The following is a 19160-nucleotide window of genomic DNA, read 5'->3' as shown; positions in this document are numbered from 1 at the left end:
TGGCGACACCTGAGGGGACCCCAAGGTAAACCTCTAAAGCAGCACTTGCAAAGCATTTGCAGAAACTTGCATCACTATCAGATAATCTTCCAGATGAATATAATACAGCAACAATAATTGATGGAATGTCTCTGGTCCAGAAGGTCAATAACAATGTCTCAACTTATGCAGACATTGCTGCTGCTATTCATAGCATGATCCGTAGGCAAAGGCAAGGAGGCAAAGCAGAGGCAGATACTTTTTTAGATTAAATTAGATTAGATTTATTGTCATTGTGCAGAGTACAAGTACAGAGACAACGAAATGCAGTTTGCGTCTAACCAGAAGTGCAAAAAGGCAGAAAAGTGCATTGTGATATACACAGTATAGGCAGGTGGTGCATAGACAGGACAAGAAATATAGTACAGTGTAGACAGTAGTATACAGTTGTTTTGCAGAAGGTGGTTTAGAGTAGCATAAATTTAATATAAATATGTGCAGTGTATTAGCAGTTACCTTATAAGAGCAGAATAAATATGGCTATGTACTGTAATATGAACAATGTATGAACAACATGTACAGGTATGTGCAATGTAGTGGCAGTACCATTATAGTAGTAGTAAGAACAATATAGATATATGCAATGTATTAACAGATAAATATATTACAGAAAAACTGAATAAATATGGATATTTAGTATGAACCATATAGACAGATATGTACAGTATGTACAACTATGTGCAGTGTGGTAACAGTACCATTGTAGTGCAGAAACAGTAACATTACAATAGTATTAATAATAGGTGTATGTGCAGGATGAAAAGCAGTAGAATATGGCTATGTACAGTATAAGTGTAATTACAGTATCAGTATGTACATTTGTAAATAAATAGATGGGTGGGATAGGGTAGTGCAGTTGTGGGGGGGGATGTCCGCCTCCTTGTTGTCCCTGTCAAGGTTGCCATGGTCGTGGACACCTCAACAGGCACAGGCAAGGAGGCATCAGGCGTGGCAGGGGTGATGGGGGGCTTAGTTTGTTGGATGTCACCGGGATGCAAAGCTAGAGTTCAGTAGGGTAACAGCCGCAGGAAAGAAGCTTCCTCTGAACCTGCTGGTTCGGATACGGAGAGACCTGTAACGCCTCCCGGAGGGGAGTGGGGTGAACAGTCTGTGGTTGGGGTGAGAACAGTCATTGATGATCGCTTGCACTACGCGCAAGCATCGCTTGCCCTGGATGGCCTCGATGGAGGGGAGTGAGGAACCGGTGATGTGTTGGGCAGTTTTCACCACCCTCTGCAGTGCTTTCCGGTTGTGGGCAGAGCAGTTGCCATACCAAACTGTGACACAGTTGGCAGATGTTGCAGTATCTGAGGAGACAGATGGACCTTATAAAGAAGAGACGCTGGTGAGCCTTTTTGATCAGGGTAGAGGTGTTGAGGGTCCAAGAGAGGTCCTCAGAGATGTGGACACCCAGAAACTTGAAGCTGGTGACATGCTCCACCTCAGTCCTGTTGATGAGAATGGGTGTGTGTGTGCTAGCTTTAAACTTCCTGAAGTCCACAATGAGCTCTTTGGTCTTCTTGGTGTTGAGAGCCAGGTTGTTATCAGTGAACCACGATGTTAGGTGCTGGACCTCCTCCCTGTAGGCCGTCTCATCGTTATTGCTGATGAGCCCAATCACCGTAGTGTCATCTGCAAACTTGACAATGGTGTTAGAGCCATGTACAGGTGTGCAGTCGTAGGTGAAGAGGGAGTAGAGAAGAGGGCTCAGCACACATCCCTGTGGTACACTGGTGTTCGATGGTTGAGGAGGTGCGATTATCTAACCTAACAGACTGAGGTCATTAACCCTCTAGGCGCCACTGTCGAGTTTACTCGACAAGGTGCGGTACTGAATAAAACGGCCGATTTAGTCAAATAGGGTGTCATTTCGCTCGACCTCCACTCCACTAGATGGCAGACAAGTCATACGTCATCCCCGAGTCCGAAAAAGGTCATGGTTTAAACAAAACTTTTGAGCTACAGCGCATTGAATCAGTGCGTGCAATACCGGAGCTAGTGTGCGTGTGAGCCACTTTGTCAGAGCGATATTGTCAACGTCAGCGAGTATTTGCATTAGATTATCGTCTAATGGCATCAAAAAAGTTTACCTGAAATGAAGTGTTGGGTCTTCTATTCGCGGACCCTGATTCTGAAGGGGAATATCTGCCTTCAGGAAATGACGGTGATTCGTTTAGTGAGGCTTCAGATGCGTCCCTGCCTTGCAATGATGCAGCTGGACAAAGTGAGAGTTTACCCCATAGTTTAGCTTACACCAAGCACAAACGTTGAATCGTTTGCCCAATGTCACTGGTGGGAATAATGTTTCACGGGTTGGTGTTCATCGGGTAAGTTAGCAGGGTATTAGTGGTGTGGCGGACGATGCTGGAGGTAGCCTAATGTCCATAGCTTAGCTTCTGTCTTGTGCCTCTCCACAATCGGCTGACAGTAACGCGTGGTGGAGCCTTTGTCTAATGCCACTGGGTATGTTAGACGAGGTCGAAAGTGCTCATAGGACAGTTAGGGGGGAACGTAGTGGCAGTGTGGGGAGTCGCAATGAGAATGACAGTAGGCCTAGTCCAAGCTGCGCAAATTCTCTCCACTCGGCATGCGCGAGGCAGAAAAAAAACATCAACAAAAACAACAAAAAGAAAAAAAATACTAACATTGTCTCTTGTCTTGTCTCATCATCTCACTCCTAATCTGTGCCTTGGCGTGGCAAATGAGCTTTTGAACTAAACAGGTCTTGTCTACTTGTGTTTGTGTGTCATCTGAATAATATATATGTGCCCCATACATGGAATCAGAGTGCCTACTGTATGTAGTAAATGGAAAATCTCTACAGCAAAAGGCCAGTCTACTGCTACATGCATTTGGTTTGTTTCTGCCATTTATTAGGAATGATTTACACAGTTTGTTCACTACTTACTATTTACCTGAGCATTCAGTATTGTGCAATATAGCATACAGAAGGTGAGGGACATTTTGGGGGAAAAGAAGTGGTGCATTTTATCATTCAAACATGCGACTTTTCATGAAAATTCTATAATCCAAGATGGCCGCCACCATATGACGTCATAATATGCAAATTAGATATAAACATTTCATCTCTACATAAACGTTGGGTCATCCTTAACATTTCTCTAATTTATAGAAAGTCTATCTCTTATCACTTTTAAGATATAGCCTTTTGAAATGAAGATGTCAAAATTGATCGTTTCGGAAAAAAACCTCTGGCGCCTAAAGGGTTAAGCAGGAGAACAACCGATACCACCGCTGGATAAAGAAGGCGATTAAAATAAGAAAGCGGAGCCCAAGACGATGAACAGAGATGAGGGAGCATATATGCTCTCCCATACCTGGAGTGCCATCCTGGGGGGTGTTTTCATCACAATATCTCTGGCTGACAAGGTCAAAACTGCACGAAATTAAAAGTGTAGGATCATTATGACGCCCTCCGAATGCATGCCTAGTTTTGTGTACTTTCGTTCATGGGGGGCCTTACAATAAAATAAATTATGTGTACAATTAGTGACGTACACCAACAAGGATTCCCGGGACCCTGAAAGACCGGGGTACACAAAACTTGGTGGGCATGTACCCCCACATGGATAGCATGGAACCGTCATTTTTCGTTTTGATCTGTAGCTCCCCTGCTGGACTGGACCCCCGGAAAGGAGGGTAGGGCAGACACAGTTCTCTGTGAATATCTTGAGAACTGTAGGGCCTAGGATGACCATTTTTTTCCGTATGTTTGCCTCCAGGGGTCATGTTAACCAATTTCATGTGCACACATGTGCACAAACAGATACACACACACACACACATACATTCAAAGTAATCATACGTATGACACATACTCACACAGTAGACATATGTACGCTTGCATGCACAGGCACATACGCACGACACACACACACACACACACACACACACACACACACACACACACACACACACTCTCACCCACACAAATAACATAAACATAACACAAACAAGAATTTCTCAGAATTATGAACAGGCAAGATGGAGGTGGGGTTGTATAAAATGAATTTCACATGTGAAATCTATGAACTAATCATGTTTTGGTACTTGTTGTCTAGCAGATACCAGTGAGAATTGAGTGTGGATACTGCAATTTAGTGAGACAGTTAGAATCATATAGGCCTTTCAGCGTGATTTCTTTTTGTGGAAAAAATGTGCTGGACTGGGCGGCGGTCATATTTTGTACCGCTCTGCGGTACATCTAGTGATTTATAATGGGCCTGCCTTGCATTAAGCCTCCACCTGGCCAAGCAAGTAAATGTGGCAGAAAATAAAATACAAAAACCAATAGCACACGCATGAAATATGTACATTTTAAAAACTCACCACGTCGGTGCTTTGTTGGATTCTGACATGTCACGGGTTGCGGCCCGCAGGTGCTCGGGCCCGCCATTGCCGCTTGCGGCTATATTTGTCTTTATTATTTCATTACATCTAAGAAATCTCTTTGCTCTGAGTAAAGCATTCCTGTAGCAATGGAGTTTCTCAGACATTCGTCATGACAGAGCTAGCGAAAAAGAAGCAAAAACTGAGAAAACACTAAGGAAATTGCCAATACTGCATAGTTTACCTATTACCTACCTAAGATTAGGAGGAAAAGATCAGGCAGTGTGCCGAGAGACCTGCCCCAATAGTAAATAAGTTAGTAAATAAGTTAGTAAGTTAAAAGATAGCCAGGCTATCATAAAAAAAGTTGCATTGTTTGCATGATAAAATGTAATCAGGTAATCCCCAACAATGTAACTGTAATCTGATACAATTTTTTTATTGTAATGGGCTGATTAAAGTTACTTGATTTTTGTAATCCAGATTACATGTAATCCGTTACTACCCAACCCTGTCGGTTATTTCCTTCAATGTTTTGTTTAAGAGAAAGCGTTCCAAGTTACAGAATAGAAACTAATGCGTTAGCTTATGGCTAATGTATATGAGAAATCCCATAGAGATGCACAGTTACATACAGTTAGCATAATCGATACACGTAGATATTTAGAGCAAACGTCAGTCCATTTACAAAAGGGCAGTCTTGTAATGTAACGAGTACAAATACTTCGTTACTGTACTTAAGTATCTGTACTTTACTTCACTATTTAAATTTGTCAACTTTCACTTTTACTCCATTACATTTCCTAGATAAAATTTATACTTTTACTCCGTTATATTTCCACTAAGCATCTTCGTTACTCGTTACTAAAACATAAAATTAGAAGAAATGTGTGCGATTGCAATAAGGGAGGTTTGGCGAATAACTGCTCCTAGATTGCATTACGCACACTCCGCACTCTATTTCAGCGCTTGTTTGTTGCTAAAGGAGGAGGAAGCACAACTGAAACCGCCATGGAAGCACGAGCACCTACTAGAGGACCTCCCGTTATCATAGACGACTACCTGGACGATAGTGGTGAACTCGGTGAACAGGGTAGTGGTGAAGATAACGTCATACACCCGTGGCCGTATTTGCAAGGAATGTTTCTGTACATTGGCAGCTTTCTGTGAAGCTGAACACTCCGCTATCTGCCTCAGCGGCCTGTGAAAGGCTATTTAGCATCGCAGGACTTGTCTTCAGTTCAAGAAGAGTAAGACTGAATCAGGCCCGGGGTGGGAAATCGGGAGAATTCCCGGTGGGCCGCTTCACTTTTGGGCCGGTCGAGGAAAACAATATTGACATTTGTCACGTTAGCCTATCTTTTCTTAAAGTAGGACACGTTCCGCATTCTGTGCATGACACCAATGCAATGCCTCTGCATGGGTTTTACCTACGTGAGGGAGTTCTCCCCTCCCAAAAAGATTTGGTTGGGTCCATATAGCCCGTCTTTTCCAAAAAGTTTTCTCTTTGTGGAAGCGTGGGATAGGCTACATTTCAAAGGCTTTCTTTCTTTCTTTCTGTTTTTGTTAACTTGTGGAATAGTGGAATATTTTTTGTTAACTTCTTAGTTAAATATTATTAGGTTTTTTATATTAGGTTATTATATACACATTTGTTGAACCATGGTACTAATAAAAACTACAGGATAGTAAGAGCTGAAATTCCACCACTATGGAAAACGTGGGCCGGTCTTGGGCCTGAGACTCCCAAGCACTGAATTCTGGCAACTTTGAAAACCAGCTTCTTTTGAAGATGAACAGACACCTTTTCAGTTTCAACTAATGACTGGCATATTAGTAGCTGGACTTAGGTGGCCTGTGTGTGTGTGTGTGTGTGAGAGTGAGATGGTGACCTGGGGAGAAAGCCCTAGAAATGCTCATACCACATGACCAAAATTTTCTCCCTACAAGCAAGTCATTTTTTTTTTAAAGAAATAAGTTATTTATTTTTCATTTTTACCTGAAGTTCATGCAAAAGTGACATTTCTGTTTCTGTTTTTTTTTTTTTTGATGTCAGCTCTAAAAATATGCTGTTTGTTCTTTGAACTTAAGAGAATTGTGCCTGAAAAGTCCTAGAAAAGAATGTGATTTTGATTTGATGAGTGAGATTAAGAAGATATGGGAACCCTGAATATGCTTTATGCTTTACTATAAGAAAGCCAAAATAAAGTTCACAATAAAAGTTCAAAATAAAACTGCTTGCTTTTTACTTTTTACTTTTACTTCAAATACTTAAGTACACTAAATATCAGAAAATTACTTTTGATACTTAAGTACAGTATATATCAGATACTTTAAGACTTTTACTTAAGTAATATTCTAAAAGGTAACTTTCACTTCTACCAAAGTCTTTTTCTAGTGTGATACTTTTTTTACTCAAGTATTGCTTTGTAGTACTTTATACAACACTGCAAAAGGGTTACATGAGAAGAGTTCTTTGTTTACAACTGACTATTAAAATACTCAAAGGCAAGTGTTTTCTCTCCATATAATACCATGTAGGAAAAAATGTGACTGTCTCATCAATGCTACGTGAACAAAAGTAGCTGCACAAAATCCCAAGTAGGCCCGCGTCTTGATCTCGCTACACAAAATAAACATTAGGCCTGTGTGTGACAACGTGGACCCACTAGCGATCATGTGACACTTGCTCTGCTGCAACGGGGCTTCTCTTGCATACACCTCCTGGATTTAGTGAATGTATGGGGTTTCAATGCGTGATTTTGAGTGTTTTTCCCCATAAGTAATTTAATTACTCGATAATGTAAATTTGCACATCATTAAAACTACAATCACAATATTATCGCAGACGATATATATCGCCCACCCCTACAACTGTATAGGCTACAACTATATGCTTTAACAGAGAACTTTAAATTGAACCTATACTGATGAAGTTAGAGTAGTTTATAGTCATGTACTCCAAAAAAGGAATTATAAGTAATGAAATTCATTGTGCCTCTAGAGCTAGCTCAACTTTAAAGAATACATTAAAAGTAGTAAATGTATATTGTGTGTGTATGGGGTGGCATGGATATGTGGCTAGTAATATGTGAATAAAAGATGAATTGCTCCTAAACTGGCATGTGTTCCAAGACAATAGCGATGATGTAGTCTTTCAAAATAACCTCATCTAGAGTATTCCTTCCTACAGGGCACAGTTTAACATGTAATGTAAACATTGTTCTCACAACATTTTTGGTTGGTTAAACAAACTTACCTAGCAAGTCTGCAAGTAGCCTAGGCTGCAGGTTAAACTTTACATTACATTATTACGTTACATTATTTTGCTGTAGTAAAGAGCTGCAACGTTCTCTCTTCTTCCCCCACCTATCCCCTTTCCTCTCTTACACTCTGGATCTGAAGTTTGCAGGAATTGAAGAGCCCACGACTTGAACTGCAGATGCACTCAGAGGTGCCATTCCAAATGCTGGATGGGAACAGCGGCCTTATCTCAGAGAAGATTACTCACAACCCTTGGAGTCTACGCTGTCACAAACAACAGCTTAGCCGGATGCGGTCAGAATCTAAAGATAGGAAGCTCTACAGTATCCTGCTTTACATTTTCAAAAAATAAAACAAAACAAAAAACATTTTATCCATAAAACCTTGGTGAAAAAATGAATGACTACCTACAATATTTTTTGATTTATGGAATTACAAAAAGAGAGATCCAAAAGTCTTTCTGTAAATGCACTTGTTTGCAATTGCTAGCCATTTTTAACCACAAGCTATGTATTTATGAAAAAAGGGGTGGGTTAAATTACCACATATAAATAATAAATAAATTGCCACATATTGACCTTGGTGGCAGGGCTAATTTATTTTATGATTTGCAAAGGAAAGTGGGAACACACTAAAACTGTTGACCACTTTGTACTTGTTGACCTTGGTTCAAGATTGTTTTGACAGGATGGCCAGAAGATTAAAACAACCACATAGAAGCCAAGATTTTATTTATCTGTTCTGTCTACTAAAGCTCATTTTGCACTCGCCTTTGAGGCAAACCATTCTTTCCATCAGCCCAGCGTTTCCCAAACTGCAAAGAATACGCAGGAAAAAGCCATATTCAGTTTTTTTTTATTATTGTTAAATAATAGTAAAAAAATTGCTGAAATTGTAAACTATTTAAATCAAATGTCATGATGTTAGTTACCTAGGTACCTAACTGACTATCTGCATACTGTTTGGTCCATTTGTACCATTTTTATTGGTCAAGGAATGTTGCACCTGCTTGCAAGTAACAGTCAGTTACACCACGGGAGAACAACATAGAAATAGCAAAAGGTTGTCCGCTAATAGCTGCCATGGCATGACATAAAAAGTTTGGGAAACACTGCATTAGCCTACCACCATCAGTGAGACAGATGTGCATATGAGAAGCAGACCACCACCAAAACGCCATGCTGTCCACCATGCTGATCAAAATCATATTAATCAAAACTCCTTGACCATTGACTCCTCCCAGAATTCCTTTTGTTGGAGAATGTTGTGCATCACTTCAGCTATCCTTGCATCCTTGACCTGAAAATGGGCACCCGGCAACATGGAGATGATGCATCAGAAGAGAAGGCAGCACGGCAGATGAAGAAATGTGAGCAGAGCACCTCTGCAACGCTGGGGGTGCGGGTCTGTGGTATGCAGGTGAGCCATGCATGTCTTAGATTTTGGATGAAACAATAGCCTGCCATTTATGAGAGACATTAGCATTGGTACTGTAGCACTGATGCAGTACACCATACCTGGTGGCCACTACACAAATGGGTGATGTGGGAAAAGTTTGTATCATGTACAGTTTTTATTATAGCACATCCTTATGACCAGCATATCAAATATATTAGTGTATAGATGTAAATGTGTTGCAATTAAATTCACTAGGTGCTCCTGGCCTAAAATGTGGCCAATGCATCGTTAGCACTGTGGGGCTGTTTAAATGTTTTGTTTGTTTGTATTGTTACAGTAGTCAAATCAGTATATTTTTTTTTACTGAACAGATGTCTTGTGTGATTTACATATTTGTCTCGTAATGTATATAATCTGCTGCTAAATATGTACATCAGCATTTAGCATTATGCTTCCCTTTGCACTTTGTCGACAGTGAGTATAGAGAAGTTATATACCCTCCCTGCAGAGGAAGCAGCTCTAGCTAATGGCTTTCCTGTTTTGTAATTACAGGGGTCCTGATTATGATTTTGACCATGATATATATTTTCTTTATGACTGCCTCTCTGTGTTTGGTAGTATGCCCAATTGAAGTTAAATGTGCTTGTGCATTTCTGTGTCTCTTGTACCCCTCCTGGGTGTTCCATTATCTTCTTATGTTTCCCTCGTCTTTGCAGGTGTACCAGATGGATACGGGACATTATCTGTGCAGAAACAAATATTATGGTCGCGGCTTGTCCATTGAGGGATTCAGGCATGCTCTCTACCAGTTCATGCACAATGGTGCACAGTTGAGGCGGGACCTGTTTGAGCCCATTCTCAGCAAGCTACGTAGTCTGAAGGCAGTGTTGGAGCGGCAGGCCTCATACCGCTTTTACTCCAGCTCACTACTTATCATATATGAGGGGAAGGAGGCTGAGGTGTGGACCAAAGCTGAAGCCCTAGCCAATAATGAGGACACTAGTCAGGGCCTGTTGCTCCCCCACAATCCACAGGGCCCCCCACAACCCATGGAGGCTGCTCCAGGTGCCCAACTACCTATAGACCTCCTCTCACGGCCACAAGAGCCTCCGGTCCCCTTCCCTCATCCCCTCTGTGACAACCAAGCCCATCCACAGCCCCCCAGCGTGGACGTCCGAATGATAGACTTTGCCCACAGTACCTTTAAAGGCTTCCGAGATGACCAGACGGTGCATGATGGGCCTGATCGGGGTTATGTGTTTGGACTAGAAAGCCTCATCAAGATCTTGGAGGCCATCAGTGAAGAGAGCAAGTAACTGACATAAGCAGCCCTCTACACTTGATTAACTGTGTTTTTTTACCTTTCCTTCTGCATTTTGTTCGTTGTCTCTGGTCTTCTTTCCCTCTGTATGTCCAACCTCAACTTCAATTTGACTCTTCACAAAGCCTATCCTTGATGTTACCTTAAAGAACTGGACATTGACCACTAAGAGACATCTGTGAGATGTAAAAGCACATTAAAAATGGGGAGAAGCCGCTTTGCATGGATGCAGCCAAACAGACTCTGGAGAGCTCTTTCCTCAGCCACCACAAGCGAGGATGATGCTGAGGGCCAGCAATCTGGACAAAAAGGCTGCAGTCCCTACTCCCTGATGGATATGAACAGCTTTGGCCCACTATGTGAAGAGGGCATGTTGCCACCATGTGGCCAAGCCGTAGTATTGTAAAGTAGGTGTGTATTCACCAAACAGCCACAGCTCAGGGCAAGTTTAGGGTCAGGCCCTGCTGCTACACTGTGGGGTTTGTTATGCTGGGACAAGTCTGTGTGATCACACTTTCAGGCAGTTTCATTAGATGGCGTGGGGGTCTTAGAAAAAAAAAAGAAAAAATCATCCTCCATAGCAGTATTACCAAGCAGGGCAAGCCAGTGGAACAGCCCTCATCCTCCCTGGGATGAGAAGAGCTGTATTGTAAAGGGAGTTCTGAGGTTACCAGGTTCATCTATACGAAACCAAAAGAAGGTGAACCTATCCCACCACTTTATAGACTAAGTGGAAAAATTACCCCACAGTCTATTTGGGAATTACATAAACAGGTCATTTATTTATTTTAATTTTGCTTTATTGTAGCCATCTTATCCAATTCCATTTTAACGCTGTCATTGCATTTGTTGTTGTTTACTTTTCCAGTTTAGCCTGTTCTTCTGGAGACAGCCATCTCTTTTTCTTTTTATTGTTTTTGGTTTTATCATCCTTTTGTAATTGTAGTGGACCTGCCTCTACGTGTGTGTGGGGGGCAGTATGTATACACACGCCTGATCCTGCTTCTTATGGTTGGGCTCCCTTGTGTTACAAAATACTTTTTTGTCAAATCCAAAGAGAAAGTACTCCTCATACCATACCATTTGCACTGTAAAACATTGGAAGGCATGATTTAATTTATTTTTCTTTCAATTTTGTTCTTTTGGGGTTATTGCTTAGGGACTGTCTATAAATTAATAACACCAATTTCAGTGTCCTTGTCCTCCATCAGCACATGTAGCAAAATGTACAGAAACACATTGAGAACTTAACTCCATCTCCTCCCGTACAGCTTTTCTTTTTTGTTTTGCCTGCGTTCCTTGTCCTCACTAATTTTGGGATGTTTCCCCTGTTGTGACACTCATAGGATGTCCTCTGTGTTATTGGAGCCATTGTACACTGTATTCATTGATCCTGTTGGTATATTAAGAAGTGGACTCATTAATTTCCTACCCCTTGCACAGAACACTCCAGCAGTAGTTTACAGTGGCCATATGTATTCCTTCAGAGCACTTTGTGAGCGTACCGATGTTTGTCTGCAGTAATGGCCTTGATATAAAAGCGCACTCAGTTAAATCTATGTCCGACTTTCAAGAGACAGTGGCCAGTCCACAGGGTTCTTGCAGTTCACTTGGTCCATATATTACAGTACAGCTGTTGTTCAAGAAGTGCTGTTCATTTGCACTGATCATAGTGGATCAATGGATGGATCTGGACAGCAGCCGTTGTACCATAGTCCACATTAAGCAAATGTTTCTTTCTGTGCTAGTTATGACCCTGTCCTTATTTATTGAAGATATGCTCACGTTTTAACTTGTATGAAGACACAAAAATATTATGGGGCAGTGAGATATTTTTATCAGTAGGAAGCTGTTATTCGAATACAATTTAGCACTACTAGATAATGTTCAAAGTTTAATGAGACCAGGAGTGGATGGTTAAGCCAACTGCAAAGGTTATTTTGGTACCCCCACAGTAATAATTGATTAGGTACTACTTGGTTGGTTCAGGATGAATTTTGTGTTCTTTTTAAAAAAAAAAAAAAAAATGCCTATGGGCTTTTAGTAGTCAGAGAGAAAGACAAAAAAAAGTGTTCCTACAGTTGAAGTGAAGAGATGTGCCAAGCATATGATAATCCAGCAATGGGGTTGAAGGGAAATGAGTCCACATGTTCAAATGATTTAGATAAAAAGGAAAAGCCCTCATCTGTGGTAGATTTGTATCTTTCCAGAGAAGTTAGATATATTTACATGTAGAGAAATGACTATTACCCCCTCCCCCCACCCCCCAGAGTTTCCTTTTGTTGTTGCATGGATGGATATTTTTTTAAGAAAAACCTATATATATATATAATATGACATCTTTATGACAACTTTGAATGTGATCTATAAAACATTTATTTAAGAAATGAATCTGTTTAATGTCGTTATTTCCATATCTTATAATGTTTATCTCAAGTCTTCATTTGTAGGCTGTGAGCTAGCCATTGCCAGCTGCCAACTTCATGTCTTACCTTAAACATAAGCACCCCTTCAGATGTGGGTAGGTGGGTGTGGTGACGATTAGCACTCCATGTTATGGCAAATCGTGGTGTCTGCGGTGAAGGGGCTGAAACTTGACTAAGTTAAAGGTTGTCCACCCGTCGTTATTTTTTATTCCCTACAGTTAACAATGGCATGCACATGATTGTATAATTTTATGAATGCCAGGTGGATAAACATATTACAGGGGATGTCTTACTACTTTGGATTGAATTGGGGCCAAAATCTTGAAAACTATCGCCTCTCTCTGCACCACCCAGCATTTTTTTCTGCCGACCCTCTGATAAGCGCTCAGTAGCCGTACAGACAGAACAAGACATCAACAACTCAGCTAAACCAAAACACTGCACAAGCTGAAACAGAGTCATGCTGGAACCCCCCTGCTGTAGGGCCCACGGACAATCACCTGATAGCCCCCACTGGAATAAAGACCTTGGAGGAACATAAACAGCCCACTCAATAATGCCCAGCCACATCCACTGGAACAAATGAACATGAGGGGATAGGCTATATTGGAGTGCTGCAGAAATCTATATCACTTACCAAGGCTGCTGAGACGCTATCAGGAAAGAAGTCATGCTAATACCCATCACCATCTCCACCCCAGCATATATGATGCCAATAACCAGGCAGCTTTTTAATACCCCAATACCATCAGCAGATCCCCTGCAAACTGACATGCAGTGTTATATCAGCTCGAGACCTTCAACTGTTTTCCCAACCTTTACAGCACCAAAAAAGTCACCCCCTCCCCATTCAGAAGAATCTTCTCAGCAGTCATATTGTCAGCCGGGACATAACATGGAATGTGCAGTGGACAATACTGACAAAAACAGCAGGAATTAAATCATTAACTCTGATTGCAAAATGGTTGTTTGATATTTCCGGGGTCCCTGCAATAGAAATGGTACTGACAGTAGTTTTGAGAACATGTCGGGACCCAGTAGGCCCATGACATTCTCTATTCGTGTATTGATTAGCAATAGAACGAGTCAAGAGCATCGATCTTACAGGGTAAACCAACTACTCCAATCTCCTACTGTATGTAGGCCTACCACAACAACCACAAAACTCCCCTGCGGTTTATATTGCATCAACACTTCGAGTAAAACTACCACTACTGAATGTAAGATCTCTTTCAAACAAATCATTTTTAATCAGTGATCTGCACACACAACCTCAATTTTCTACTTTTAACTGAGACATGGTTAGATCAAGCAAACACTGCTACTACCCTCATCGAATCAGCCTCCCCATTTCAGCTTTCTAAGTTTGCAGAACAAATATAAGAGGAGGGGGATCAATCATCATTGAGTGACTTATCATTTGAATACCTGTGTGCACTCATTAAATCTTCTCAGATTTTACTACTGACTTACAGGCCTCCAAAACATTCAGCTAAAGTCTTTCTTGAAGAGTTAGGTGTTGTCAACCATCTGCATAGAGTTTGACTGTCTTATCAAGGGATCTATACTTGCATCTGGATAATCCTGAAAATGGTTATGCTAAGGAATTAAATGCACTACTCTATACCTTCAACCTAACACAGCATGTACAGGGGCCAACACACACTCTTGGCCATGCCCTCGACCTTGTTATCACAAAGGGTCTCAATGTCTCTACAACAGTTAAAGACCTATAGCCTTATCCGATCATTTCTGTGTGTTCTTTAATGTGTCTATGTCCCCACACACTCAGAACAGATATATGATTGTAAAAAGGAGACCCATAAATGAACACACAAGTGCACTCACAGACATCTAGTGAACTGTCATAATCAGTAGATGATATACTGGATCACTTTAATTCAAAAATGGCAAATATTATGGATGATATTGCTCCATTAAAATTCAAGACAGTTATGGACAAACAAAAAGCACCATGGAAACAAAATGGTTAAAATCCTAAAAAGAGAATGTAGAAAGACAGAACGAAAATGGAAATGCAAACTTCAGATCCACTATGAAATAAAGACCATAAAGACATGCTCCACAAGTATAATTCTGAAATATGCAAAGCAAGACAAATATCATCAGTAGAAGTACAAATAACTATAGCGTGCTATTTTAAACTGTGGAGAAGTTAACAACTCCCCTTCATAATTAAAGGGGGTGCATCCCCTCTATTGAAATCCGGAGACTTATTATTATTACATTGCATGAAAATGCATTGCTCAGCTGCTCAACTAGGTCCCATCAAAAAGCTAGTGAAACTGATTGCACCTATATCAACTGCTTTCTGCTCAATTAGGCCAACTCTCTCTGTGTATCTCCATTCTACAAGGATATAAGGCACATTCCATCCAACTTTCTATCCATTCATCCTCTTCAAACCATTCACTCATCTACCCATTAAACTATCCCATCAACATCTATTAAACAATCTGCCTATCAACATCCATTCAACTTTCTGTCTATCAACATCCATTACACTATCTACATTTAACTTTTAAACTATATACTCTGTCTCAGGCTTTAAACATACAATCTGGCTCTACAGATCCTGTTCAACTATTTCCTCTGCCCACAACTGTTTCAAAATAAATGTCCTCACTACAATAATTCACTATTAAATAATTTAACTATTTAAACTACTCAACTATTTAACTGTTCAGCTATTTCAACTGTCAGTTGTTATCAACTATGACTTCTGCCAACTGTTATCAAACTAGAAATGCAATTCCAAGGAATTACCAGTGCATGAAAATGCTAAAGTTGTGATGTAAAATATCATACAGAGTAAAAACAAACTATATTGGTTGCTTGGTAGATGAGGTTTAATATAGTTGGAATGACTGAACAGTTAAATAGATAGGTAGATAGTGTAAGGTTAAATTATTTAGGTAGATAGTTGACGATAACTGACAGTTGGAATGGCTCTAATGTTTTCTAGCAGTTATGCTAACTATGTTAACAAAGATAATAATGCTAACCAAGTTACTTAGTTAATTTAGCTACTGTTTTCTAGCAGTTTTTTTTAATGTTAATAATGCTAATGCTGTTAACTATGTTAACAATGATAACTATGTAACTTAGCTAACTTAGCTAATAATGTATAACAGTTATGCTAAAATACTAACCATGTGACTTAGCTATTCATTTTTAGCAAGTATACTAACAATGCTAACTATGCTAACCATGTGACTTAGCTAACTTAGCTAATGTTTTCTAATAGTTTAGTCAAAACTATAATGATAACTATGCTAACAATGCTAACTAGCATGCTAACAATGTTAACTATGTTAACCATGTGACTTAGCTAACTTAGCTTATCATTTTTAGTAGCTATGCTAATTAGCATGCTAACTATGCTAACCATGTAACTTAGCTAACCTAGCTAATCATATTTAGCAGTTATGCTAACTATGCTAACTAACATGCTAACAATGCTAACTATACTAACCATGTGACTTAGCTAACCTATCTAATCATTTTGAGCAGTTTTGCTAACTATGTTAATTAGCACGCTAATAATGTTAACATGCTAACTATGCTAACCATGTGACTTAGCTAACCTAGCTAATCATTTTGAGCAGTTTTGCTAACTGTGCTAACTAACACGCTAATAATGTTAACATGCTAACTATGCTAACCATGTGACTTAGCTAACCTAGCTAATCATTTTAGCAGTTATCTTATGCTAACTATCTTATATCATCTTAACATGCTAACCATGTTACTTAGCTAACTTAGCTAATCATTTTTAGCAGTTTTGCTAAAATGCTTTAACTAAATCTTAACATCTTAACTATCTAACCATGTTACTTAGCTAATCATTTTTAGCAGTTATGCTAACTAGCATGCTAACATGCTAACTAGCTACAGTGGGTAGGAGTCATAGTTGATGAAAAGTAACAGTTACAATGGCTGAACAGTTAAAAATGCACTGTACTGATCTTCCAAGGCAACAACAACTTATTATTATTATTATTCCGCTTACCACTTTTTCCGTACGCAATTTCTCTTGAACAGTTTAACTTAGAAACTTCGTTCAAACTATGTAACGTGGGTATTCAAACGGACCAAGCTGCTATGTCTTTTCAACTTTGAAACTTTTATACTTTTTAAACTATTAAAGAAAAACTTTTTAAAAATCCCCATAGACTTAACATTGCTGATTGTGACATCATAATACGGCCGTTAAGCAATTAGAATCCTATGGCAGGTGTTCAGGCCACCTGAATCAACTGCCAGTCTCAGGCTTTAAGCATACAAACTGGCCTTATTCAGACTACACATCCTGTTCAACTGTTTCCTCTGCCAAAAAACTGTTTCAAAATAAAAGTCCTCACTACAATATTTCACTGTTAAACAATTTAACCCTTTAAACTACTGAACTTTTCAACTGTTCAGCCATTGTAATTGTTACTTGTCATCAACTATGACTCCTACCCACTGTAGCTAGTTAGCATAGTTAACATACTAGTTAGCATTTTAACAAAACTGCTAAAAATGATTAGCTAAGTTAGCTAAGTAACATGGTTAGCATAGTTATCATGTTAGCATTGTTAGCATGCTAGTTAGCATTTTTTGCTAAACTGCTAAAAATGATTAGCTAAGTAACATGGTTAGCATAGTTAGCATGTTAGTTAGGATTTTTAGCAAAACTGCTAAAATATTAGCTAAGTAACATGGTTAGCATAGTTAGCATTGTTAGCATAACTGCTAAAAATGATTAGCTAGGTTAGCTAAGTCACATGGTTAGCATGTTAGCATAGTTAACATGCTAGTTAGCATAGTTAGCATAACTATTAAAATAATTAGCTAGGTTAGCTAAGTCACATAATTAGCATAGTTAGCATGCTAACATAGTTAGCATGTTTAGCAAAACTGCTAGAAAACGTTAGTTAAGTTAGCTAAGTAGCATGGTTAGCATGTTAGCATTGCTAGCACTGCTATAAATCATTAGCTAAGTAGCATGGTTAGCATAGTTAAAAATCTTAGCATAACTGCTAGCAAACATTAGAGCCATTCCAACTTTCAGTTATCGTCAAATATCTACCTATACACAGCCATTAAACTATTTGAATATCAACATTCATTAAACTTCCAGTCTGTCAACAACTTTTAAACTATTTACCTTCAACTTTTAAATGGTCTACTTTTAAACTATCATTAAACTATCTATTAAACTAGCTGTCTATCAACAACTTTTAAACTATCTACTGTCTATCAACAACTTTTAAACTATCTACATTCAGCTTTTAAACAGTCTACTTTTAAACTATCAACTTTTATTAAGCTATGCAACCACCATGTCTATCCTAGCATCACCGTAGTAACCATCTCTGTATTATCTGTTTTAACTATACATGATATTTTACATCACAACTTAAGCATTTTCATGCACTGGTAATTCCTTCTTCTAGTTATTATTATTTTTCTTTTTACATTTTTGTGCACGCTATTCAGCCCAAACCGCTTAACGTACAAATTTTGTTGAAGCACCGTTCCGTAGATCTTCCAAGGCTTTACCGTCCTATCCGTTTTTCATTTTTGAGAAGTTTATACTTTTTGAGATATTTGTAATTAAAAGTGTATTTTTCCCCCATAGACTTGAATGGGGGCTGTGATGTCATAATAGAGCCAGCTGCGCTCGTTAAGTAGTTCTCAGAGCAGTTCCCAGGCTAATCAGAACACTGGCACAGGTGTCACCTGTGAGGAATTCAACTGTCTCAGCTTCTAAGCATACAATCTAGCTCTACCTGAACTACACATCCTGTTAAAGTGTTTCCTGTGTGTCAAAATAAAAGTCCCAGCCATATCTCATGCATTCAGCATTATATCTCCAGAACGGCTTGACGTACATGCTTCAAATTTGGTACAAGTGTTTTTATGGACTCAAAGATGAAGTGAGTTGAAGTTGGAGGTTGAAGGTCAAATGTCAAGGTCAAAAACACCTTGAGTATGATATCTCAAGAATGCCATGTCACACAATATTCAAATTTGGTTACTCCAAAAGCACCCTACCAACCAGCTAGCAGCAAGCTCAACAGCTCCACCAACACCCTAACCAGCAGACTGCATCCCCTCATGTAATTCCTCGGAATTGCATTTCTAGTTAGCACCTGAACTTCTCTTAACTAATTAAGCAATATATAGCACGAGTGAGAGTGGGGTTGGTCATGGATATTCACACGGGTGTTGTTAGGCCCGTAGCCCGAGGCCGGCGGCCCGGGCAGGCAACAACAGCTGTGGGAATATCCATGACCAATCCCACGATCACGAAAATGCTATATTGCTTTTATACAACAATTCTACCACAAACT

General features: G+C 39.7%; 1 protein-coding gene across 6 annotated transcripts in view; it reads left to right on the top strand.

Moving 5' to 3' along the window:
• ip6k1 (inositol hexakisphosphate kinase 1) overlaps positions 1-12763 on the top strand; it is a 47176-nt gene extending 34413 nt beyond the window's left edge. For all 6 annotated transcript variants that reach the window (XM_048255842.1, XM_048255841.1, XM_048255844.1 and 3 more), the window contains 3 exons: positions 7795-7976; positions 8897-9072; positions 9768-12763. In XM_048255842.1, coding sequence (XP_048111799.1) covers positions 7795-7976; positions 8897-9072; positions 9768-10367 — 958 coding nt within the window. In that variant the 3' untranslated portion in view covers positions 10368-12763. The remainder of the gene's footprint in view (positions 1-7794; positions 7977-8896; positions 9073-9767) is intronic.
• Positions 12764-19160: the final 6397 nt, after the last annotated feature.

Source organism: Alosa alosa, chromosome 10 (genome assembly GCF_017589495.1).
Source record: "Alosa alosa isolate M-15738 ecotype Scorff River chromosome 10, AALO_Geno_1.1, whole genome shotgun sequence".
NCBI classification, from domain to species: Eukaryota; Metazoa; Chordata; class Actinopteri; order Clupeiformes; family Clupeidae; genus Alosa; species Alosa alosa.
This window is presented reverse-complemented; position numbering and strand designations above follow the sequence as displayed.